The sequence below is a fragment of the Salvelinus fontinalis genome, chromosome 8 (genome assembly GCF_029448725.1).
Source record: "Salvelinus fontinalis isolate EN_2023a chromosome 8, ASM2944872v1, whole genome shotgun sequence".
NCBI classification, from domain to species: domain Eukaryota; kingdom Metazoa; phylum Chordata; class Actinopteri; order Salmoniformes; family Salmonidae; genus Salvelinus; species Salvelinus fontinalis.
This window is the reverse complement of record NC_074672.1, coordinates 37,548,290-37,574,795: the sequence shown is the minus strand read 5'-3', so window position 1 is coordinate 37,574,795 and position 26,506 is coordinate 37,548,290. Positions and strand designations below refer to the sequence as shown.

The 26,506-nt window shown below is 48.4% G+C and overlaps 1 protein-coding gene across 1 annotated transcript in view; it reads right to left on the bottom strand.

Annotated features, from left to right (window-relative positions):
• Positions 1–7,852: 7,852 nt before the first annotated feature.
• The window catches only part of si:dkey-32e6.6 (extracellular matrix protein 2), a 36,709-nt gene continuing 18,055 nt past the window's right edge, over positions 7,853–26,506 (bottom strand). The window contains exons 9-10 of the mRNA XM_055932423.1: positions 16,881–17,207; positions 7,853–8,464 (exon numbers count right to left, since the gene is read on the bottom strand). Of these exons, the coding sequence (XP_055788398.1) occupies positions 8,290–8,464; positions 16,881–17,207 (502 nt within the window). The 3' untranslated portion in view covers positions 7,853–8,289. The remainder of the gene's footprint in view (positions 8,465–16,880; positions 17,208–26,506) is intronic.

Genomic DNA, 26,506 nt, shown 5'->3' with positions numbered 1-26,506 from the left:
CCCTCTCACATACTATACTCACCTCCTCCCTCTCTCCCCCTGCCTCTCCCCTCTCATACTATACTCACCTCCTCTCTCTCCCCCTGCCTCTCCCCTCTCACATACTATACTCACCTCCTCCCTCTCTCCCCTGCCTCTCCCCTCTCACATGCTATACTCACCTCCTCTCTCTCTCCCTGCCTCTCCCCTCTCACATACTATTCTCACCTCCTCTCTCTCTCTCCCCCCTGCCTCTCCCCTCTCACATACTATACTCACCTCCTCTCTCTCTCCCTGCCTCTCCCCTCTCACATACTATTCTCACCTCCTCTCTCTCTCTCCCCTGCCTCTCCCCTCTCACATACTATACTCACCTCCTCCCTCTCTCCCCCTGTCTCTCCCCTCTCATACTATACTCACCTCCTCTCTCTCCCCCTGCCTCTCCCCTCTCACATACTATACTCACCTCCTCTCTCTCTCCCCTGCCTCTCCCCTCTCACATACTATACTCACCTCCTCCCTCTCTCCCCTGCCTCTCCCCTCTCACATACTATACTCACCTCCTCTCTTTCTCCCCTGCCTCTCCCCTCTCACATACTATACTCACCACCCCTCTCTCCCCCTGCCTCTCCCCTCTCACATACTATGCTCACCTCCTCTCTCTCTCCCCTGCCTCTCAAACCTCACATACTATACTCACCTCCTCCCTCTCTCCCCCTGCCTCTCCCCTCTCACATACTATACTCACCTCCTCTCTCTCCCCTGCCTCTCCCCTCTCACATACTATACTCACCTCCTCAATCTCTCCCCCTGCCTCTCCCCTCTCACATAATATACTCACCTCCTCTCTACCTTCCACCCCCTCTCTCTCCCACATACTATACTCACCTCCCCCCTCTCCCTTTCACATTCTATACTCACCTCCTCTTTACCTCCCACCTCTCTCTCTGGTAAGGGTGGTGTGTATGTAACAGTAGTGTCCGTGGAGGTCCTTCTGTTCTTCATTTAAACCCTGACAGAGAACTGCTTATGAAACGCAATGCCTCGACTTTGCCAGAGCAATTGCACCGCCTGTATTTTTCTATTTAACCTTTATTTAACTAGGCAAGTCAGTTAAGAACAAATACTTATTTACAATGATGGCCTACCCCGGCCAAACCCGGACGACGCTGGGCCAATTGTGCGCCGCCTTATGGGACTTCCAATCAAAACCGGATGTGACACAGCCTGGATTCAAACCAGGGACTGTAGTGATGCATCTTGCGCTGAGATGCAGTGCCTTAGACAGCTGCGCCACTCAGTAGCCTGTAAAGCAATGCACATTTATTTCATGTCCACAACAGTATATGTGGATTCTGATAATTTGTTATGTAAATTATATAATTTATGCACACACTCACACATGCACGCACATGCACGAAAACACACACAGCTCAGCTAGGATGTCCTACAACTGGGGAGCACTGGCAGAAGAATGGGTCATTGTGAACTTTTCTTATAGCTGTTGAATACATGTAACAGAGAGAGAGAGAGAGAGGGGGGAGGGGAGGGAGAACAACCGAAAGAACATTGAGATTCGTGAAGTCACTTTGTCAATAAGGTTGTCAGGACACCAGGGCTCCTGCGGCTTCAGTTCCCAAATAGGAGAGCAGCTCAGAACCCACTCCAGCTGTCCCTCTCCCACTGTCTGTCTGTCTCTCTCTCCCTCTGTCTCTCTCTCCCTGTCTGTCTGTCTCTCTCTCCCTCTGTCCCTCTCCCACTGTCTGTCTGTCTCTCTCTCCCTCTGTCTCTCTCTCTATCCCTCTGTCTCTCTCTCCCTGTCTGTCTGTCTGTCTCTCTCTCCCTCTGTCTCTCTCTCCCTGTCTGTCTGTCTCTCTATCCCTCTGTCTCTCTCTCCCTGTCTGTCTGTCTGTCTCTCTATCCCTCTGTCTCTCTCTCCCTGTCTGTCTGTCTCTCTCTCCCTCTATCCCTCTCCCACTGTCGCTCTCTCCCTGTCTGTCTGTCTCGCTCTCCCACTGTCTGTCTGTGTCTGTCTGTCGCTCTCCTCCCTTCTCACTCTCCTTTACTGCCCACTTAACTCTCTGTGAGAGAATACTGCTCCAGTTCTGAGCTCAGAACACATCTCCTCTCCTCCCTCATATCTTTGCTCTCCTCTGCCTCCTCTCCTCTGCCCTCCTCTCCTCCTCTGCCCTCCTCTCATCCTCTCCTCTGCCCTCCTCTCCTCCTCTGCCCTCCTCTCCTCCTCCTGTCCTCTGCCCTCCTCTCCTCCTCCTGTCCTCTGCCCTCCTCTCCTCCTCCTGTCCTCTGCCCTACTCTCCTCTGCCCTCCTCTCCTTCTCTGCCCCCTCCGCTCTCCTCTCCTTCTCTCCTCTGCCCTCCTCTCCTCCTCCTGTCCTCTGCTCTCCTCCTCTCCTCTCCTCTCCTCCTCCTGTCCTCTGCCCTCCTCTCCTCCTCTGCCCTCCTCTCCTCTGCCCTCTTCTCCTTCTCTCCTCTGCCCTCCTCTCCGTCTCTCCTCTGCCCTACTCTACTCCTCTCCTCTACCCTCCTTTCCTCCTCCCCTCTCCTCTCCTCCTCCTCTGCCCTTCTCTCCTTCTCGCATCTGCCTCCTCTCCTCTTCCCTCCTCTCCTCCTCTGCCCTCCTCTCATCCTCTCCTCCTCTCCTCTGCCCTCCTCTCCTCCTCTGCCCTCCTCTCCTCCTCTGCCCTCCTCTCCTCCTCCTGTCCTCTGCCCTCCTCTCCTCCTCTGCCCTCCTCTCATCCTCTGCCCTCCTCTCATCCTCTCCTCCTCTCCTCTGCCCTCCTCTCCTCCTCTGCCCTCCTCTCCTCTGCCCTCCTCTCCTCCTCCTGTCCTCTGCCCCCCTCTCCTCCTCTGCCCTCCTCTCCTCTGCCCTCTTCTCCTTCTCTCCTCTGCCCTCCTCTCCATCTCTCCTCTGCCCTACTCTACTCCTCTCCTCTACCTTCCTTTCCTCCTCTCCTCTCCTCTCCTCTCCTCTCCTCTCCCCTCCTCTCCTCCTCCTCTGCACTTCTCTCGTTCTCTCCTCCTCCTGTCCTCTGCCCTCCTCTCCTCCTCCTGTCCTCTGCCCCCCTCTCCTCCTCTGCCCTCCTCTCATCTACCCTCATCTCCTTCTCTCCCCTGCCCTCCTCTCATCTACCCTCCTCTACTCCTCTCCTCTCCCCTCCTCTCCTCTGCCCTCCTCTCCTTCTCTCCTCTGCCCTCCTCTCCTTCTCTCCTCTGCCCTCCTCTCCTTCTCTCCTCTGCCCTCCTCTCCTTCTCTCCTCTGCCCTCCTCTCCTTCTCTCCTCTGCCCTCCTTTCCTCCTTTCCTCCTGTCCTCTACCCTCCTCTCCTTCTATCCTCTGCCCTCCTTTCCTCCTCTCCTCCTGTCCTCTGCCCTCATCTCCTCCTCCTGTCCTCTGCCCCCCTCCTGTCCTCTGCCCTCTCCTCCTCTACCCTCCTCTCCTTCTCTCCTCTGCCCTCCTCTCCTTATCTCCTCTACTCCTCTCCTCTGCCATCCTCTCCTTCTCTCCTCTGCCCTCTTCTCCTTCTCTCTTCTACCCTCCTCTCCTTCTTCTACTCCTCTCCTCTGCCATCCTCTCCTTCTCTCCTCTTCTCCTTCTCTCCTCTGCCCTCCTCTCCTCCTCTGCCCTCCTCTCATCTACCCTCACCTCCTGCTCTCCTCTGCCCTCCTCTCATCTACCCTCCTCTACTCCTCTCCTCTGCCCCCCTCTGCCCTCCTCTCCCATTCTCTCCTTCTCTCCTCTGCCCTCCTCTTCTTCTCTCCTCTGCCCTCCTCTACTCCTCTCCTCTGCCCTCCTTTCCTCCTCTCCTCTCCTCCTGTCCTCTGCCCTCCTCTCCTCCTCCTGTCCTCTGCCCTCTCCTCCTCTCCTTCTGTCCTCTGCCCTCCTCTCCTTATCTCCTCTACTCCTCTCCTCTGCCATCCTCTCCTTCTCTCCTCTGCCCTCCTCTCCTTATCTCCTCTACTCCTCTCCTCTGCCATCCTCTCCTTCTCTCCTCTGCCCTCTTCTCCTTCTCTCCTCTGCCCTCTTCTCCTTCTCTCCTCTACTCATCTCCTTCTCTCCTCTGCCCTCTTCTCCTTCTCTCCTCTGCCCTCCTGTCCTCCTTCTCTCCTCTGCCCTGCTCTCCTCTCCTCCTCTGCCCTCCTCTCATCTACCCTCCTCTCCTTCTCTCCTCTCCTCTCCTCCCCTGCCCTGCTCTCCTCTCCTCCTCTGCCCCCCTCTCATCTACCCTCCTCTCCTTCTCTCCTCTACCCTCCTCTACTCCTCTCATCTGCCCCCCTCTGCCCTCCTCTCCTCTGCCCTTTTCTCCGTCTCTCCTCCTCTCCTCTACCCTCCTTTCCTCCTCTCCTCCTCTCCTCCTCCTGTCCTCTGCCCTCCTCTCCTCCTCCCGTCCTCTGCCCCCCTCTCCTCCTCCTGTCCTCTGCCCTCCTCTCCTCCTCTGCCCTCCTCTGCCCCCCTCTGCCCTCCTCTCCTCTGCCCTCCTATCCTTCTCTCCTCTGCCCTCCTCTCCTTATCTCCTCTACTCCTCTCCTCTGCCATCCTCTCCTTCTCTCCTCTGCCATCCTCTCCTTCTCTCCTCTACTCCTCTCCTCTGCCCTCCGCTCCTTCTCTCCTCTCTCCTCTGCCCTCTTCTCCTTCTCTCCTCTGGCCTCCTCTCCTTTGCCCTCCTCTCCTCTTTTACTCCTCTCCTCTGCCCTCTTTTCCTCCTCTCCTCTGCCCTCCTCTCCTCCTCTCCTCCTCCTGTCCTCTGCCCTCTCCTCCTCTCCTTCTCTCCTCTGCCCTCCTCTCCTTCTCTCCTCTGCCCTCCTCTCCTTATCTCCTCTACTCCTCTCCTCTGCCATCCTCTCCTTCTCTCCTCTGCCCTCTTCTCCTTCTCTCCTCTAACCTCTTCTCCTTCTCTCCTCTGCCCTCCTCTCCTCCTTCTCTCCTCTGCCCTGCTCTCCTCTCCTCCTCTGCCCTCCTCTCATCTACCCTCCTCTCCTTCTCTCCTCTCCTCTCCTCCCCTGCCCTGCTCTCCTCTCCTCCTCTGCCCTCCTCTCATCTACCCTCCTCTCCTTCTCTCCTCTGCCCTCCTCTACTCCTCTCCTCTGCCCCCCTCTGCCCTCCTCTCCTCTGCCCTTTTCTCCGTCTCTCCTCCTCTCCTCCTCTCCTATACCCTCCTTTCCTCCTCTCCTCCTCTCCTCTCCTCTCCTCTCCTCCTCCTGTCCTCTGCCCTCCTCTCCTCCTCCCGTCCTCTGCCCCCCTCTCCTCCACCTGTCCTCTGCTCCCCTCTCCTCCTCCTGTCCTCTGCCCTCCTCTCCTCCTCTGCCCTCCTCTGCCCCCCTCTGCCCTCCTCTCCTCTGCCCTCCTATCCTTCTCTCCTCTGCCCTCCTCTCCTTATCTCCTCTACTCCTCTCTTCTGCCATCCTCTCCTTCTCTCCTCTACTCCTCTCCTCTGCCATCCTCTCCTTCTCTCCTCTACTCCTCTCCTCTGCCCTCCGCTCCTTCTCTCCTCTCTCCTCTGCCCTCTTCTCCTTCTCTCCTCTGCCCTCCTCTCCTTTGCCCTCCTCTCCTCTTTTACTCCTCTCCTCTGCCCTCTTTTCCTCCTCTCCTCTGCCCTCCTCTCCTCCTCTCCTCCTCCTGTCCTCTGCCCTCTCCTCCTGTCCTTCTCTCCTCTGCCCTCCTCTCCTTCTCTCCTCTGCCCTCCTCTTCTCCTTATCTCCTCTACTCCTCTCCTCTGCCATCCTCTCCTTCTCTCCTCTGCCCTCTTCTCCTTCTCTCCTCTGCCCTCCTCTCCTTATCTCCTCTACTCCTCTCCTTCTCTCCTCTGCCCTCTTCTCCTTCTCTCCTCTGCCCTCCTCTCCTCCTTCTCTCCTCTGCCGTGCTCTCCTCTCCTCCTCTGCCCTCCTCTCATCTACCCTCCTCTCCTTCTCTCCTCTCCTCTCCTCCCCTGCCCTCCTCTCATCTACCCTCCTCTCCTTCTCTCCTCTGCCCTCCTCTACTCCTCTCCTCTGCCCCCCTCTGCCCTCCTCTCCTCTGCCCTTTTCTCCGTCTCTCCTCCTCTCCTCTACCCTCCTTTCCTCCTCTCCTCCTCTCCTCTCCTCTCCTCCTCCTGTCCTCTGCCCTCCTCTCCTCCTCCCGTCCTCTGCCCCCCTCTCCTCCACCTGTCCTCTGCTCCCCTCTCCTCCTCCTGTCCTCTGCCCTCCTCTCCTCCTCTGCCCTCCTCTGCCCCCCTCTGCCCTCCTCTCCTCTGCCCTCCTATCCTTCTCTCCTCTGCCCTCCTCTCCTTATCTCCTCTACTCCTCTCTTCTGCCATCCTCTCCTTCTCTCCTCTACTCCTCTCCTCTGCCATCCTCTCCTTCTCTCCTCTACTCCTCTCCTCTGCCCTCCGCTCCTTCTCTCCTCTCTCCTCTGCCCTCTTCTCCTTCTCTCCTCTACCCTTCTCTCCTTTGCCCTCCTCTCCTCTTTTACTCCTCTCCTCTGCCCTCTTTTCCTCCTCTCCTCTGCCCTCCTCTCCTCCTCTTCTCCTCTGCCCTTCTCTCTTCTTCTGCCCTCCTTTCCTCCTCTCATCCTCTGCCCTCCTCTTCTCCTCTGCCCTCTTCTCCTCCTCTCCTCCTCTGACCTCCTCTTCTCTTCTGCCCTCGTTTCCTCCTCTCCTCCTCTGACCTCCTCTTCTCTTCTGCCCTCGTTTCCTCCTCTCATCCTCTGCCCTCCTCTCCTCATCTGCCCTGCTCTCTTCCTCTCCTGCTCTGCCCACCTCTCCTCCTCCTTTTCCGTCTCCTCCTCTGCCCTCCTCTCCTCCTCTGCTCTCCTTTCCTCTTCTGCCCTCCTTTCCTCCTCTCATCCTCTGCCCTCCTCTCCTCCTCTGCCCAACTCCCCTCCTCCTTTGCCCTCTCCTCTTCTGCCCTCCTCTCCTCCTCTGCCCTCCTCTCCTCCTCTGACCTCCTCTTCTCTTCTGCCCTCGTTTCCTCCTCTCATCCTATGCCCTCCTCTCCTCTTCTACCCTCGTTCCCTCCTCTCATCCTCTGCCCTCCTCTCCTCATCTGCCCTGCTCTCTTCCTCTCCTCCTCTGCCCACCTCTCCTCCTCCTTTGCCCTCTCCTCATCTGCCCTTCTCTCCTCTCCTCCTCTCCTCCTCTGCCCTCCTCTCCTCTCCTCTTCTCCTCCTCTGCCCTCCTCTCCTCCTCTGCCCTCATCTCCTCCTCTGCCATCTCCTCCTCTGCCCTCCTCTCCTCTCCTCCTCTGCCCTCCTCTCTCCTCCTCCTTTGCCCTCTCCTCCTTTGCCCTCTCCTCCTCTGCCCTCCTCTCTCCTCCTCCTCCTCTGCCCTCCTCTTCTCCTCTGCCCTCCTCTTCTCCTCTGCCCTCCTCTCCTCCTCTGCCCTCCTCTCTCCTCCTCCTCTGCCCTCCTCTACTCCTCTCCTCTCCTCCTCTGCCCTCCTCTCTCCTCCTCCTCTGCCCTCCTCTCCTCTCTTCCTCTATACAGTGTATTTGTATTCTCTCAACAGGGCAGCTAGTCTGAACAGCTCCCTCTTTCTTTTCTTCCTATGTTCATCTCTCTCTTTCCCCTTTTCCCTCTTTCTCTCCAGCTGCTAACACAAATAATGAATCCTGCTCACACACTCCCTGCCTCTAACCCTCTCTGACGTGCACAAACACACACGCACACATACACACAGACAAAAAGGTGCACACACACACACACACACACACACAACCTGTCTTCCGCCCTTCCTCCAACACATACACACTCCCCTCTCCCTTCCACCTCGTGCCACAGTCTATGATGCCATCCCTGTCAGCTCAGACACACAGAGAAAGACTGCCACTCAGGCTGACCTGATCCTCTATGTTTTCACATGACAGGACGCGTCAGATGCTGCTGGAGATGTTTATATGGCTGGACTCAGGGTGGAGAACATGTATGATGTTTATATTCTTTCCCAATGTTCCCTCAGATCTCCCACTGACACTGTTACCCTGTTACCCCTGGTATACGTCTAACCTGCCCCAAGACTAACCTCCCCCAGACCTTTAAATACACAGGTTGGAATAGCTGTTATTTAATATTCTTTCTCAACCGCTAGAGCATTATCATACACAGACATCAGTAGTTTCATTTCTGTTAGAGTAAGGTAACACAACTGTTGTGTTACCTGAATTACTATCTTTATCATCATCACCATCATCATCATCGACATCACAAACACGAGTTTACATACATGACTAGACGACATAGGTGACTAGTGAAGAAAAGGAGGTGAGGAAATAGGGAGGTTTAACGATGGTTCAGTGGAACATCTGTAAACGGAGACGCTGGTCTACACCTCGTGTATGTGTTCCTGGGGCTGTGTGACCACACCACTAGGGTGTTGAATACAGTTGAAGGTAGTGGAGGGAATCTCTTCCTCTATAAGGTTGTTCTCCAGGTGGAGAGAGGCCAGGGCCGAACGCACCGCCACACGAGAGTGACACACCGACCCCACCGCCACAGACCTGCGAGCAACACACACAGTGTAATAACGTTATTTAATGTGTACTCTTGTGAATACGTGTCTGTCCTTGTCTGACGGCCCCTCTGGGCGCCCTGCCAAAACAATCATTCTGATTGGATAATTAGCCTGAGATTAGTTCTGTGCTCTAACAGGACGGCGACGTGAGTTCACTCACCGATACTGGGCTCTGTGATTGGTTCTTACATATAGACTCTATGATTGGTTCTTACATAGCCTCAGGGAGAGGGCAGTGCCAGACAAACTCAACTGATCCTGACGCTGTGGTCGCTTCAGTCTAAGGTTTTCCTTTGATGAGTTGTGGTAATAGCTAAAGCCGTCATGGTCTTAATATACTCAAACCTGATTTTACATTTATACAGTACCAGTCAAAAATTTGGACACCCCTACTCATTTATATATTTCTACTACTTTCTACATTGTATAATAATAGTGAATACATCAAAACTATGAAATAACACATATGGAATCATGTAGTAACTAAAAAAGTGTTAAACAAATCAAAATATATTTTGTATTTCAGATTCTTCAAAGTAGCCACCCTTTGCCTTGATGAAAGCTTTGCACACTCTTGGCATTCTCTCAACCAGCTTCATGAGGTAGTCACCTGGAATGCATTTCAATTAACAGGTGTGCCTTGTTAAAAGTTAATTTGTGTTTTTAATGCATTTGAGCCAATCAGTTGTGTTGTGACAATTAGGGGTGGTATACAGAATATAGCCCTATTTGGTAAAAGACCAAGTCCATATTATGGCAAGAACAGCTCAAATAAGCAAAGAGAAACGACAGTCCATCATTACTTAAGACATGAAGGTCAGTCAATACGTAAAATGTCAAGAACTTTGAAAGTTTCTTCAAGTGCAGTCGCAAAAACCATCAAGCGCTATGATGAAACTGGCTCTCATGAGGACCGCCACAGGAAAGGAAGACCCAGAGTTACCTCTTCTGCAGAGGATAAGTTCATTAGTTACCAGCCTTGGAAATTGCAGCACAAATAAATGCTTCACAGAGTTCAAGTAACAGACACATCTCAACATCAACTGTTCAGAGGAGACTGTGTGAATCAGGCCTTCTCATGGTCCAATTGCTGCAAAGAAACCACTACTAAAGGACACCAATAAGAAGAGGAGACTTGCTTGGGCCAAGAAACACGAGCAATGGACATTAGACTGGAGGAAATCTGGTCTGATGAGTACAAATTTGAGATTTTTGGTTCCAACCACCGTGTCTTTGTGAGACGCAGAGTAGGTGAATGGATGATCTCTGCATGTGTAGTTCTCACCGTGAAGCATGGAGGAGGAGGTGTGATAGTGCTTCACTGTCGTGATTTATTCAGAATTCAAGGCACACTTAACCAGCATGGCTACCACAGCCTTCTGCAGCGATACGCCAACCCATCTGGTTTGAGCTTTGTGGGACTGTCATTTGTTTTTCAACAGGACAATGACCCAACACACCCCCAAGCTATATAAGGGCTATTTGACCAAAAAGGAGAGTGATGGAGTGCTGCATCAGATGACCTGGTCTCCACAATCACCCGACCTCAACCCAATATTTTTTTACTTCACCTTTATTTAACCAGGTAGGCCAGTTGAGAACAAGTTCTCATTTACAACTGCAACCTGGTCAAGATAAAGCAAAGCAGTGCGACACAAACTACAACACAGGGTTACACATGGAATAAACAAATGTACAGTCAATAACACAATAGGAAAAAAATCTATATACAGTGTGTGCAAATGAGTTAAGATTAGGGAGGTAAGGCAATAAATAGGCCGTAGTGGCGAAGTGATTACAATTTAGCAATTAAACACTGGAGTGATAGATGTGCTGAAGATGAGTGTGCAAGTAGAGGTACAGGGCTGCAAAGGAGAAAAAAACAAAACAATATGGGGATGAGGTAGTTGGATGGGCTATTTACAGAAGGGCTATGTACAGGTGCAATGATCTGTGAGCTGCTCTGACAACTGATGCTTAAAGTTTGTGAGGGAGATATGAGTCTCCAGCTTCAGTGATTTTTGCAGTCATTGGCAGCAGAGAACTGGAAGGAAATGCGGCCAAAGTAGGAATTGGTGACCAGTGAATAATACCTGCTTGAGCGCGTGCTACGGGTGGGTGCTGCTATGGTGACCAGTGAGCTGAGATAAGGCGGGGCTTTACTTAGCAAAGACTTATAGATGACCTGGAGCCAGTGGGTTTGGCGACGAATATGAAGCGAGGGCCAGCCAACGAGAGCATACAGGTCGCAGTGTTGGGTAGTATATGGAGCTTTGGTGACAAAACAGATGGAACTGTGATAGACTGCATCCAATTTGCTGAGTAGAGTGTTGGAGGCTATTTTGTAAATTACATCGCTGAAGTCAAGGATCGGTAGGATAGTCAGTTTTACGAGGGTATGTTTGGCGGCATGAGTGAAGGATGCTTTGTTGTGAAATAGGACGCCGATTTTAGATTTAATTTTGAATTGGAGATGCTTAATGTGAGTCTGGAAGGAGAGTTTACAGTCTAGCCAGACACCTAGGTATTTGTAGTTGTCCACATATTCTAAGTCAGAACCGTACAGAGTAGTGATGCTGGACGGGCGGGCAGGTGTGGGCAGCGATCGGTTGAAGAGCATGCATTTAGTTTAACTTGCATTTAAGAGCAGTTGGAGGCCACGGAAGGAGAGTTGTATGGCATTGAAGCTCGTCTGGAGGTTAGTTAACACAGTGTCCAAAGAAGGGCCAGAAGTATACAGAATGGTGTCGTCTGCATAGAGGTGGATCAGAGAATCACCAGCAGCAAGAGCAACATCATTGATGCATACAGAGAAAAGAGTCAGCCCAAGAACTTAACCCTGTGGCACCCCCAGAGACTGCCAGACATCCAGACAGCAGGCCCTCCGATTTGACACACTGACCTCTTTCTGAGAAGTAGTTGGTGAACCAAGCGAGGCAGTCATTTGAGAAGCCAAGGCTGTTGAGTCTGCCGATAAGAATGTGGTGATTGACAGAGTCGAAAGCCTTTGCCAAGTCGATCAATACGGCTGCACAGTATCGTCTTTTATCGATGGTGGTTATGATATCATTTAGGACCTTGAGCATGGCTGAGGTGCACCCATGACCAGCTCGGAAACCAGATTGCATAGCAGAGTACAGTGGGATTTGAAATGGTCGGTGATCAGTTTTTTTTTTTTCGTTTTTTTTTCTGTTTGTTAATAAGGGGTTGATAAGTTTTTGAAAATGTTTTCACATTTTCTAAATTTGACCCTATGGGTCTTGACTTGATGTGCATTTGCAATATGAAAATTTACCTTTCGAGCACGCTCTCCATCTATTTGATTTTTGCTGTGTGACACTTGGCATTTGCCATATGACATTTGTCATAAGCTTTGAATGAAATGCCGTCCATTTGAGTGGTATTGGACATTGTGTATATGTTTCGTACGGTACCAATAAGTTCCCATTCATTTTTGTCCATTTCAGGGGGTTCTTCCCTTACAACCATAAAGGGTATGTAATGGTTTTCTTCGTCCTTCTCTGATGAGGAGTAAGAAATGTCGGACCAATGCGCAGCGTGGTATGTGTCCATAATATATTTTAATGAAACAAACGAACACAGAAACAAAACAATAAACGCCACGTGAAATAACAAACCGAAACAGTTCCGTGTGGAACACACAGACACGGAAGACAACCACCCACGAAACCCAGGTGGAAAAAGGCTACCTAAGTATGATTCTCAATCAGAGACAACTAACGACACCTGCCTCTGATTGAGAATCATACCAGGCCAAACGAAAAAACCAACATAGAAAAACGAACATAGATAACCCACCCAACTCACGCCCTGATCATACTAAAAACAAAGAAATAACAAAATAACTAAGGTCAGAACGTGACAGGGCAATGGGTTCTATAACTGATTCAAGTATTTTTAGCCAGTTCCTAATTGGTATGTTGAATTTTATGTTCCTTTTGATCGCATAGAAGGACCTTCTTGCCTTGTCTCTCAGATCGTTCACAGCTTTGTGGAAGTTACGCGTGGCACAGATGCATATCAAGGTATGTATAGATTTTGTGAGCTTTACGGCAACGGTGTCTAGATGGAATTTCTATTTGTGGTCCTGGCGACTGGACCTTCTTTGGAACACCATTATTATGGTTTTACTGCGATTTACTGTCAGGGCCCAGGTCTGTCAGAATCTGTGCAGAATATCTAGGTGCTGCTGTAAGCAGTTGGTGACAGAAGCACCAGATCATCAGTAAACAGTAGACATTTGACTTCAGATTCTAGTAGGGTGAGGCCGGGTGCTGCAGACTGTTCTAGTGCCCTCGCCAATTCATTGATAAATATGTTGAAGAGGGTGGGGCTTAACTTGGATTTCGAAGACCTTAGAAAGGCAGGGTAGGATAGATATAGGTCTGTAGCAGTTTTGGTCTAGAGTATCTCCACCTTTGAAGAGGGGGACAACCCCCCCAGCTTTCCAATCTTTGGGGATCTCAGACGATAAGAAAGAGAGGTTGAACAGGCTAGTAATAGGGTTTGCAACAATTGCGGCGGATAATATTAGAAAGCAAGGGTCCAGATTGTCTAGCTCTGCTGACTTGTAGGGGTCCAGATTTTGCAACTCTTTCAGAACATCAGTTATCTGGATTTGGGTGAAGGAGAAATGAAGGAGGCTTGGGCAAGTTGTTGTGGGGGGTGCAGGGCTGTTGCCTGGGGTATTGGTAGCCAGGTGGAAAGCATGGCCAGCCGTAGAAAAATGTTTATTGAAATTCTCAATTATCGTGGATTTATCGGTCGGGACAGTGTTTCCTAGTCTCAGTGCAGTGGGCAGCTGGGAGGAGGTGCTCTTATTCTCAATGGACTTTAGTGTCCCAAAACTTTTTGGAGTTTGTGCTACAGGATACAAATTTATGTTTGAAATAGTCAGCCTTTGCTTTCCTAACTGCCTGTGTATATTGGTTCCTAACTTCTCTGAAAAGTTGCATATTGCGGGGGCTATTCGATGCTAATGCGGCACGCCACAGGATGTTTTTGTGCTGGTCAAGGGCAGTCAGGTCTGGAGTGAACCAAGGGCTATATCTGTTCGTGGTTCTATTTTTTTTGAATGGGGCATGCTTTTTTAAGATGGTGAGGAAAGCACTTTTAAGAATAACCAGGGATCCTCTACTGACGGAATGAGGTCAATATCCTTCCAGGATACCCGGGCCAGGTCGATTAGAAAGGACTGCTCGCTGAAGTGTTTTAGGAAGCGTTTGACAGTGATGAGGTGTGGTCGTTTGACTGCAGACCCATTACGGACGCAGGCAATGAGGCAGTGATCGCTGAGATCCTGGTTGAAGACAGCAGAGGTGTATTTAGAGGGCAGGTTGGACAGGATGATATCTATGAGGGTGCCCGTGTTTACCTGATTTGGGGTTGTACCTGGTAGGTTCATTGATAATTTGTGTGAGATTGAGGGCATCTATCTTAGATTGTAGGATGGCTGGGGTGTTAAGCATGACCCAGTTTAGGTCACCTAGCAGCACGAGCTCAGAAGATAGATGGGGGACAATCAATTCACATATGGTGTCCAGGGCACAGCTGGGGGCTGAAGGTGGTCTATAACAAGCGGCATCGGTGAGAGAATTGTTTCTGGAAAGGTGGATTTTTAGAAGTAGAAGCTCGAATTGTTTGGGCACAGACCTGGATAGTATGACAGAACTCTGCAGGCTATCTCTACAGTAGATTGCAACTCCGCCGCCTTTGGCAGTTCTATCTTGTCGGAAAATGTTATAGTTAGGGTTGATTTTTGGTGGCCTTCCTAAGCCAGGATTCAGACACGGCTAGGACATCCGGGTTGGCAGAGTGTGCTAAAGCAGTGAATAAAACAAACTTAGGGAGGACGCTTCTAATGTTAACATGCATGAAAGCAAGGCTTTTATGGTTACAGAAGTCAACAAATGAGAGCGCCTGGGGAATGGGTGTGGAGCTAGGTGCCTGCAGGGTCTGGATTAACCTCTACGTCACCAGAGGAACAGAGTAGGAGAAGGATAAGGGTACGGCTAAAGGCTATAAGAACTGGCCGTCTAGTGCGCTCGGAACAGAGAGTAAAAGGAGCAGATTTCTGGGCACGGAAGAATAGATTCAAGGCATAATGTACAGACAAGGGTATGGTAGGAATACAGTGGAGGTAAACCTAGGCATTGAGTGATGATGAGAGAGGTTTTGTCTCTAGAGACACCATTTAAACCAGGTGAGGTCACCGCATGTGTGTGGGGGGGGGGGGGGGTGGAACAAAAGGGCTAGCTAAGGCATATTGAGCAGGGCTGGAGGCTCTACAGTGAAATAAGAAAATAATCACTAACCAAAACAACAATGGACAAGGCATATTGACATTAGGGAGAGGCATGCATAGCCGAGTGATCATAGGGACCAGTGACTAGCTAGGCGTGCTGGAGACGCGGCGATTCAGACAGCTAGCGGGCCAGGGATAGCAGACTAGCAGAAGGGTCTTAGGGGTCTTGTAGCCCCCTCGGACGGTTACGTCGGCAAACCAGTCGTGATGGATTGGCAGGGCTCTGTGTAGGCAGTAAAAGGGTCCAGGCCAATTGGCAAAATAGGTATTGTAGCCCAAGAAATTGGCTGATGGACCTCTTCAGCTAACACTCCGATATGCTCTAGACAGCTAGCGGGCTGTGGCTAGCAGGTTCTTCAGGGGACGTCATGACAGAGGAGCCTGTTGAAACCCCCTCGGACAGATTACATCGGTAGACCAGTCGTGATGGAATGGCGGGGCTCCGTGTCGGCAGTAAAAGGGGTCCAGGCCAATTGGCAAAATAGGTATTGTAGCCCAAGAAGTGGCTGATGGACCTCTTCAGCTAGCCGGGAGATGGCCTAGCACCAGGCTAGTTCCCGGCTAACTGGTGCTTGCTTCGGGATAGAGACGTTAGCCAGGAGTAGCCACTCGGATAGCAGCTAGCTAGCTGCGCTGATCCAGGTGAAAAGGTTCAGAGCTTGCGGTAGGAATCCGGAGATTTGGTGGAGAAAAAGCAGTCCGGTATGCTCTGGGTTGAATCGCACTGTGGAGACTGGCATGAGTTGACCGGGCTTAGGTTAGCTGATGACCGCTAGCAGTGGCTAACTGACTACCAGCTAGTAGCTAGTTAGCTGGCTAGCTTCTGTTAGGGGTTCCGGTTCGTGTTAATAGACAGTCCAGCAGGCATCGGCTGTGTAGCCGAGTGATCATAGGGTCCATTGAGCAGCACTAGATGAAACAGGGAACAGTTCGGTAGTCGATTACTACGTTGAGCATGGGAGACATGGCGTTTGGGGCTAGCAGATGGATCATCATCAAACATCCTCGACGCAGAGGCCGGTTGTGAGCACATCGGCCGAGTTACGTCAGCAGACCAGCAGACCAGTCGTGATGGATCGGCGGGGCTCCGTGTCGACAAAGGGTCCAGGCCAATTGGCAAGAGAAGTGTTGTAGTTTGTGTACTTTGTTTGCTAGCCGGGAGGTGGGCCTAGCTCGGGGCAAACTGCTGCATGCTTCTGGACAAGGGCGTTAGCAACAATAGCAACTAGCTAGCTGCGAAGATCTGGTGTAATGGTCCAGAGCTTGCGGCAGGAGTCCGGTGATGTAGTGGAAAAAACAGTCCGATATGCTCATGGCTTGTATCGTGCTGTGCAGACTGGCAGGTATTATCCGGGCTATCCAGGCTAAAGTGGCAGGAGTCCGAGCTAAAGGTAAAGACCGCTAGCAGAGGCTAACAATTACTAAATAGCTAGTAGCTAATTAGCTGGCTAGCTACTGAGGGTGCCCATGTTTACCTGATTTGGGGTTCCAGTTATAAGGTCAAAAAAAATTGCTGATCCATACCACATTGGGTGAGGCGGGTTGCAGGAATGTATATTTATTTCAAAAATGGAAAGAGATTGAAAAAAATATATATATATACAATATTTACATGGGACGAAAACAAACACGTCTTACTGCTGCGCCATCTTGGATATATTGAGATGGTTTGTGATGAGTTGGACCGCAGAGTGAAGGAAAAGCAGCCATCAAGTGCTCAGCATATGTGGGAACTCCTTCAAGACTGTTGGAAAAGCATTCTACATGAAGCTGGTGAAGAGATTGCAAGAGTGTACAAAGCTGTCATCAAGGCAAAGGGTAGCTACTTTGAAGAATCTCAAATAAATTATTTGTTTAACACTTTTTTGGTTACTACATGATTCCATATGTCTTATTTCATAGTTTTGATGTCTTCACTATTATTCTACAATGTAGAAAATAGTTCAAATAAAGAAAAACCCTTGAAGAGTAGGTGTTTCCAAACTTGGTACTGGTGGTGGTTCAGTTTGGCCGCATTTACCCTTGTTGAGCACAGTACCTGCAGAGGTAGAGAAGGTTGGTAGCACTGGAGTCATACCTGATTTGGTTGTAGTCGAGCCTCAGCACCTGCAGGTTCCTAAACTGCCACACGCTGCGAGGCACCGCCCCCAGACGGTTATTGTCCAATAGGAGCTCAACAAGCGATCGGTACATGCCCACAAAAGAAACTCCTTGCACTCCTTCGTCCCCTAGTGCATTGTGGGATAGACGGAGGGACTCTAGGCCGGGGCGCAGGTGGCCAAAGACATACGCAGGGATTCGACCAATTGAGTTGTGTTGCAGGGTCAGCTGACGCAGAGGGCGGGGTAAGTAGAGGGGGACTGAGGTGAGGCTGTTATGAGAGAGGTCCAAGGCTTCAAGAGAACTAAGAGAGAGAGAAACAGAAACAGAAACATATTTGGTTATTCAATATACAAAGTTTTATAAAGCGGAGTAAAAGCTATGGGACCAGTCTAATGGCTACTCTAACTAAGTTTTACAGAGCTCTTGGGTCAGATATAATGCTGAAAGTAGAGTTTACTGAGAAGCTGTAGACTTGGGAGTTTCCAGTGTTTTGGCTGTTAGATTGAGCAGTGGAGAGGTGTTGTTCTCTACAGAAACACATGCACGCTAGGAGTGGAAGGGTGTACTCTCTCCTCAATGATTTGGCAGGAGAGGGCCCCTTGCTCCATCATTAACACGGAGCCATGTGGGGGGTAGTGAGGGTCCATAGGACATGAAAATGGGGTAGTTAGGGCTATGTGGCCAAGTGGAGTAACAGAACATAGACCATTAAAGAGGATTGTGGGAAGCCAGGGGGTGAGGAACGGGATGCTGTGTTTGGGGGGGTAGTAGTGGGGTAACATAACACAGGAAGACAGGGGGTAGAGGAACGGGATGCTGTGTTTGGGGGGTAGTAGTGGGGTAACATAACACAGGAAGACAGGGGGTGAGGAACGGGATGCTGTGTTTGGGGAGGTAGTAGTGGGGTAACATAACACAGGAAGACAGGGGGTAGAGGAACGGGATGCTGTGTTTGGGGGGGTAGTAGTGGGGTAACATAACACAGGAAGACAGGGGGTGAGGAACGGGATGCTGTGTTTGGGGGGGTAGTAGTGGGGTAACATAACACAGGAAGACAGGGGGGAGAGGGTGGTTAGCGGGTAAGAGAACACCAAGCAGCTGGTGTGAGTTTACAGGGCAGGTCAAAGCAGGACAGATATCTCATTTCCTGTTACCTTACTGCCATTAACGCACAGCAGGGTGAACAGCCAATGAGCACAACACACTGGAGGCTGAACAACCAACAGGCTCAAAGCAGAGTAGGGTGTATAGCCAATGAGAAGAGAGATGAGCAGGGGCCCCTGGTGAGGATGATAAGAGAGGCGTATGTGTGACTCACATTATAATGTCAATACATATACGGTACCTCAACCCTCCTGCTCATCATGACCATCTTTGTACTCTTTGGGACAAGCAACAAAACGTTCATGTTTCTCCACATAAATCTGTTTTTTATTTAAATAAATCCTAATTGTTGTTGTGCAGGGAAATCTGGGATTTGATTATTACTGTTTATATTAACAAAAGTTTGTTCTCTTGTTCAAGCTGTTGTTCATATAGCAGAGTCTCAGCGAGGTCCAAAAATGATTTCAGGAATTCTTTGCTGAGTATTAGGGGTATTAAGTCAACAGGGGTGTTGTAAAATCCTACATTAATACAGCCGTAAAGGTTTTACTGAAAACAGTACAGCACCACAGGGGACTCAACACAATGACAGATTTAACCAAAAACACACCAAAACATTTGCAGAAATGCAAACACACACACAGTATACACACAAAGTACACACACTATGTGTTAAAAAAAAACACATTGCAGATAGACTGTATTCTCCAAAAAATTAAGAACATTATATGTAGAATAATGTTTTTTTTAATGTACACTAGAAACTCTGTGACCAGGATTGATTGAATGGAGCTCGGATGAATGATAGAAAAGCTATTTCCATGTTAAAATGTTATAGATGCATTTTCTCCATTTATTTTGATGGTAGGCCACTCTGGTAGGCCACTCTGGTAGGCCACTCTGGTAGGCCACTCTGGTAGGCCACTCTGGTAGGCCACTCTGGTAGGCGTGCATTATGATCAAATAGCCCTAGTAGCCTACTTGACCACTGTTGAAACTGTACATTAAAGCAGGTACAGCCTCAGTGTTTACAGTAAAACTGTACATTAAAGTGGGTACAGCCTCAGTGTTTACAGTAAAACTGTACATTAAGTGGGTACAGCCTCAGTGTTCATAGTAAAACTGTACATTAAAGTGGCTACAGCCTCAGTGTTTACAGTAAAACTGTACATTAAGTGGGTACAGCCTCAGTGTTCATAGTAAAACTGTACATTAAAGTGGCTACAGCCTCAGTGTTTACAGTAAAACTGTACATTAAGTGGGTACAGCCTTAGTGTTCATAGTAAAACTGTACATTAAAGTGGCTACAGCCTCAGTGTTTACAGTAAAACTGTACATTAAAGTGGCTACAGCCTCAGTGTTCATAGTAAAACTGTACATTAAAGTGGCTACAGCCTCAGTGTTCATAGTAAAACTGTACATTAAAGTGGCTACAGCCTCAGTGTTCATAGTAAAACTGTACATTAAAGTGGCTACAGCCTCAGTGTTCATAGTAAAACTGTACATTAAAGTGGCTACAGCCTCAGTGTTTACAGTAAAACTGTACATTAAAGCGGGTACAGCCTCAGTGTTCATAGTAAATGCACGCTGGAAGTTGCACAGAATTTTCACAACGTTCAAGTTTGTGCTCAGCAGACCTGACATTTGCTCAGTCCCCAACATTTGAGGGAACATTGTTAGTGTGGTTAACCTGTTTAGTGTAGTTAATCCTGGTTAGCCTGGTTATTTTTTATTTCATCTTTATTTAACTAGGCAAGTCAGTTCTTATTTACAATGACGGCCTACACCGGCCAAACCCGGTCGACACTGGGCCAATGGTGCGCCTCCCAATCACAGCCGGTCGTGATACAGCCTGGATTCAAACCAGGGTGTCTGTAGTGACACCTCTAGCACTGAGATGCAGTGCCTTAGACCTCTGCGCCACTCGGGAGACGCTGATCCCCTCGGGAGCAGTGTGGTTAGTCTGGCTAGCGAGCAGCTTGCATAAGCCTGGTTGTATAACACTGGCATGGTACGTCTCAGCCCCAGGCAGATGAAACAGAGGAGACAGGGCGTGTGTGTGTCCGCCACCAGCTCCCTCGCCTGGTTCTCATTAGATCTCAGCTCCCTGAGGAGGAACGGACCATCAGATTGATTACTCTTGTCCGTGTCAAAGCACACACAGAGCCTTAGCTAGGTCCCTTTGATAGTCAGTAAACATGCCTGGCTTGAAGTCAATGGGAAGATGGAAAGAACACTTATCTAAAACAATCAACAAAAATAGTATTGATTCAACAGTAATCTCTCCTACTCACTCTAACCTGTTTAACATAATCAGAAGACAATGAAGTTGATAAGAGGATTCCAATGGTGCATTTCCATACAGGATTCACCACAATGTTTTACCCAAAAATCCACCATCTACGCGGGCCGTCACCTGTGTCTCCCTGGGGTCATGGCTACAACGGACCTCCTCTGACTTGGGGCCAAAGACAGGCCACTGGTACTTTTGAGATGGCATTTACATATCTGTGAACTTTAACACCTTTTCACAAAGCAACTGTTTTTGATTATGCAGAGGCTGTTGATTCTGCTCTTCATTGTCAGCCCTAGATATGGAAACACAATGTCTCCAGAACAACATCAGGGTGTATACACCAGTCAAAAAGCAGCACAAGTGTGTGGGACTGGGTATTTCTCCTCTCCTCTCCTCTCCTCTCCTCTCCTCTCCTCTCCTCTCCTCTCCTCTCCTCTCCTCTCCTCTCCTCTCCTCTCCTCTCCTCTCCTCTCCTCTCCTCTCCTCTCATTAATAGCATACGGAGATAGCCAGCCAGGCTGCAGCTGCCTGGCTATATTTCAGAACAGAGTTTAGTAAGCTGCCATAAACTCACTCTATCCTAGTCAGCCTACAGTAGCAGCTAATATGTGGTTTTCAATGTAGGCCTATGTTCCATGCAACCTTTGAAAAAACATGCAGGACTTCGCATCAACCTGTTTATCCACTTGTCCTTCAGACAAGGAGGTGACTGGAAATGTTGTCTTGTTTGATGCAAGAAACCACTTTACAAAATAAATGCATCATTATTCCCATACCATTAACACAGAGAATCAGACAAATTGTACTACCCTCTGCCTATTGGCTACTTAGCTTATTCAAACCTGTCTCAAAATACAACACTGCCCCTTTTAAGACAAAAAAAGCTCCTGACTTGCTTTTCAAAGATGTCTAGAAATGTACATGTTTTGTGCTCTTAGAGGAAGCAATCACTCCCCTATCGCTGTCTACAAATGATCTATAACTGGGCTACTAACTCACTAACTATTAAAGGATATGAACAAAATGTGCACACGTAGCTACATGCAGCTCTCACTTTGATCTCAAAACAAGCATATCTACTCACGACTGCTCATGCTGTAAACACAGTCCAGTTCAAAGTAAATGGCACAGATCCATACAGTACCGGTCAAAAGTTTGCACACACCTTCTCATTCCAGGGTTTTTCTTTATTTTTATTACTTTCTACATTGTAGAGTAATAGTGAAGACATCAACACTATGAAATAACACATATGGAATCATGTAGTAACCAAAATTGTTATATTGATTTGTTTATATTTGAGATTTGAGATTCTTCAAAGTAGCCACCCTTTGTCTTGACAGTTTTGCACACTCTTGCAATTCTCTCAACCAGCTTTATGAGGTAGTCAACTGGAATAACCACACTAACCAGGCTAGCCAGGATAACCACAATAACCACACTAACCAGGCTAGCCAGGATAACCACAATAACCACACTAACCAGGCTAGTCAGGATAACCACAACAACCACACTAACCAGGCTAGCCAGGATAACCACAATAACCACACTAACCAGGCTAGCCAGGATAACCACAATAACCACACTAACCAGGCTAGCCAGGATAACCACAATAACCACACTAACCAGGCTAGCCAGGATAACCACAATAACCAGGCTAGCCAGGATAACCACAATAACCACACTAACCAGGCTAGCCAGGATAACCACAATAACCACAATAACGGGTGTCCTGACTCTCTGAGGTCATTAAAGATCCCATGGCACTTATCGTAAGAGTAGGGGTGTTAACCCCGGTGTCCTGGCTAAATTCCCAATCTTGCCCTCAAACCATCATGGTCACCTAATAATCCCCAGTTTACAATTGGCTCATTCATCCCCCTCCTCTCCCCTGTAACTATTCCCCAGGTCGTTGCTGCAAATGAGAACGTGTTCTCAGTCAACTTACCTGGTAAAATAACGGTAAAATAAAATAAAATAAAAACCACACTAACCAGGCTAGTCAGGATAACCACAATAACCACACTAACCAGGCTAGCCAGGATAACCACAATAACCACACTAACCAGGCTAGCCAGGATAACCACACTAACCAGGATAACCAGGCTAGCCAGGATAACCACAATAACCAGGATAACCAGGATAACCACACTAACCAGGATAACCACACTAACCAGGATAACCAGGATAACCACACTAACCAGGATAACCAGGATAACCACACTAACCAGGATAACCAGGATAACCACACTACCCAGGATAACCACACTAACCAGGATAACCAGGATAACCACACTAACCAGGATAACCACACTAACCAGGATAACCAGGATAACCACACTAACCAGGATAACCACACTAACCAGTATAACCAGGATAACCACAGTATCTAGCCACTAACTGTGATAAGGATTTCATTAAAAACAGGAAGCATCATCAGGATGTGCCAGGGATTACCACATGCCTATTCAATTAAACACTGTAACCAGATAGCCATTACTAATCAAAAACATCCAAGCAAATGTATCGTCATCGCAAAACTTGATATTAGTCCTTTGAAGCAAGACAGCGACAGAGATTACATTTCATAATAACTTACATAAACACACAATCACACAAACAAACATACACACTCATGAACTGTGCACAATGTAAAACACAGTAGCCAAAACACACACTCTCACAGAATGAGTTATGTTATGTGAAGACAGCAACCCTTAGGGGATAACCATGGCTCACCTTTTAGTAGGTGTACAATACCTAACACACACAGAGTGGATGGATTCCTCTGATCAGTGCTCTTAGTATTTTAACCAGACTCTTCATCCAACCTGGCTCAGCCTACGACTATGATAACTGCTAAGAGCTTCTATAGCCTCAGTAACGTCTGTAGCTGTAGTTCATGGAGGTATTTAAGGGGGTAGGTGGTGCGGATATGACAGAGATTTGTATTTATTTGTATGTATTAGGCAGCAGCTAATCTTCCTGGGGTCCAAACACATTAAGGCACTTACATTACACATAAAACATACGATACAACAGTACATCATAGAACGTTAAACATTAGAGATTGCAGGGTCATTTAGATGGTTGGTGATTTAGACTGACAGGTTCCAAAGGAGAGAGAAATATTAAAATGTGTGTGTGTGTGTGTGTGTGTGTGTGTGTGTGTGTGTGTGTGTGTGTGTGTGTGTGTGTGTGTGTGTGTGTGTGTGTGTGTGTGTGTGTGTGTGTGTGTGTGTGTGTGTGTGTGTGTGTGTGTGTGTGTGTGTGTGCGTGCGTGCGTGTGTTAAGATGAAAGCGAGCAGAGGGAGTTGTGCCCTAGAGGAGGAATGGCTAATTTCACAGCAACAGGATTTATGCCTAGATAATAGTGCGCTACTGCAGGGGCCTGGTTACATGACACACCTACTGTATATACACACATATTAACACAGGCCCACAGGCAAACTTAGGAGCTTCACACACACACACACACACACACACACACACACACACACACACACACACACACACACACACACACACACACACACACACACACACACACACACACACACACACACACACACCCACACACACACTCACACACACACTCACACAGAAAACACAAATAAACAATGGTAGTGGATGGTAGTTATAATGGAGGTGTTAGCAGAGACCGAGAGAGAGAAACAGAGGGAGAGAGTGAAAGACAGATACAGATAGAAAGAAAGAGAGATAGAGCGAGAAAGGGAAAGAGAAAAAAAGAGTGAAAAAGAAAGAGAGAGAGAGCGAGAAAGAAAGAAATTCTAAAATAATGTGTTGCAAAAAAGGTCCATTCGCCAGGACCAAAAATACAAATTCCATCTAGACACCATTGCCATAGAGCACACAAAAAACTATACATACCTTGGCCTAAACATCACCATCAGGTAACTTCCCCAAGGCTGTGAACGAGATGAGAGACAAGGCAAGAAGGGCCTTCTTATGCCATCAAAAGGAACATAAAATTTGACATACCAATTAGGAGCTGGCTAAAAATACTTGAATCAGTTATACAACCCATTGCCCTTTATGGTTGTGAGGTCTGGGGTCCGCTCACCAACCAAAAAATCATAAAATGGGACAAACATCAAATTGAGACTGCATGCAGAATTCTGCAAAAATATCCTCTCTGTACAACGTAAAACACCAAATAATGCACGCAGAGCAGAATCAGGCCGAAACGCGCTAATTATCAAAATCCAGAAAAGAGAGGTTACATTCTACAACTATCTAAAAGGAAGCGATTCCCAAACCTTCCATTACAAAGCCATCACCTACAGAGAAATGAACCTGGAGAAGAGTCCTCTAAGCAAGCTGGTCCTGGGGCTCTGTTCACAAACACAAACAGACCCCACAAAGCCCCAGGACAGCAACACAAACAGACCCCACAGAGCCCCAGGACAGCAACACAAACAGACCCCACAGAGCCCCAGGACAGCAACACAAACAGACCCCACAGAGCCCCAGGACAGCAACACAATTAGACTCAAACAAATCATGAGAAAACAAAAAGATACACAACATTTTTTACATTGGACACATTGGGGAAAAAATACAAAAAACTGAGCAAACTAGAATGCTATTTGGCCCTAAACAGAGAGAACACAGCAGCAGAATACCTGACCACTGTGACAGACCCAAACTTAAGGAAAGCTTTGACTATGTACAGACTCAGTGAGCATAGCCTTGCTATTGAGAAAGGTCGCCGTAGGCAGACCTGGCTCTCAAGAGAAGACAGGCTATGTGCACACTGCCCACAAAATGAGGTGGAAACTGAATTGCACTTCGTAACCTCCTGCCAAATGTATGACCATATTAGAGACACGTATTTCCCTCAGAATACATAGATCCATAAAGAATTTTAAAACAAACCCAATTTTGATCAACTCCCATATCTACTGGGTGAAATACCACAGTCTGCCATCACAGCAGCAAGATTTGTGACTTGTTGCCACAAGAAAAGGGCAACCAGTGAAGAACAAATACCATTGTAAATACAACCCATATTTATGTTAATTTATTTTCCATGTTGTACTTTAACCATTTGTACATCGTTACAACACTGTATATATGCATAATATGACACTTGTAATGTCTTTATTATTTTGGAACTTCTGTGAGTGTAATGTTTGCTGTTCATTTAAAAAATGTATTTCACTTTTCTTATTATCAACTGCATTTGCTTTGACAATGTTAACAGTTGTTTCCCATGCCAATAAAGCCCCTTGAATGTAATTGAGAGAGATACAGTGTGACAGAGAGACGTAGAGAGATACAGAGACAGAGACATGGAGCGAGACAGAGACATGGAGCGAGACAGAGACATAGAGAGAGACAGAGACATGGAGAGAGACAGAGACATGGAGAGAGACAGAGACATGGAGAGAGACAGAGACATGGAGAGAGACAGAGACATGGAGAGAGACAGAGACATGGAGCGAGACAGAGACATGGAGAGAGACAGAGACATGGAGAGAGACAGAGACATGGAGCGAGACAGAGACATGGAGCGAGACAGAGACATGGAGAGAGACAGAGACATGGAACGAGACAGAGACATGGAGCGAGACAGAGACATGGAGCGAGACAGAGACATGGAGCGAGACAGAGACATGGAGCGAGACAGAGACATGGAGCGAAACAGAGACATGGAGAGAGACAAAGACATGGAGAGAGACAGAGACATGGAGAGAGACAGAGACATGGAGAGAGACAGAGACATGGAGAGAGACAGAGACATGGAGAGAGACAGAGACATGGAGCGAGACAGAGACATGGAGCGAGACAGAGACATGGAGAGAGACAGAGACATGGAGAGAGACAGAGACATGGAGAAAGACAGAGACATGGAGAGAGACAGGGACATGGAGAGAGACAGGGACATGGAGAGAGACAGAGACATGGAGAGAGACAGAGACATTGAGAGAGACAGAGACATGGAGAGAGACAGAGACATGGAGAGAGACAGAGACATGGAGCGAGACAGAGACATGGAAAGGAAGAGAGAAGAGAAAGAGAGAGGAAGAGTGAAACAAAAGACAGACTGAGACCCAGACAGAGGTGAAAGAACTGTGGTGAATGAAAGAGAAGCTTTAATACAGAAATACTCTTCTTTATCCACTAAGCTCAGGAGGGGAAATTAGAAAAAGGTTGCCAAGAAAAGTAATATTTAA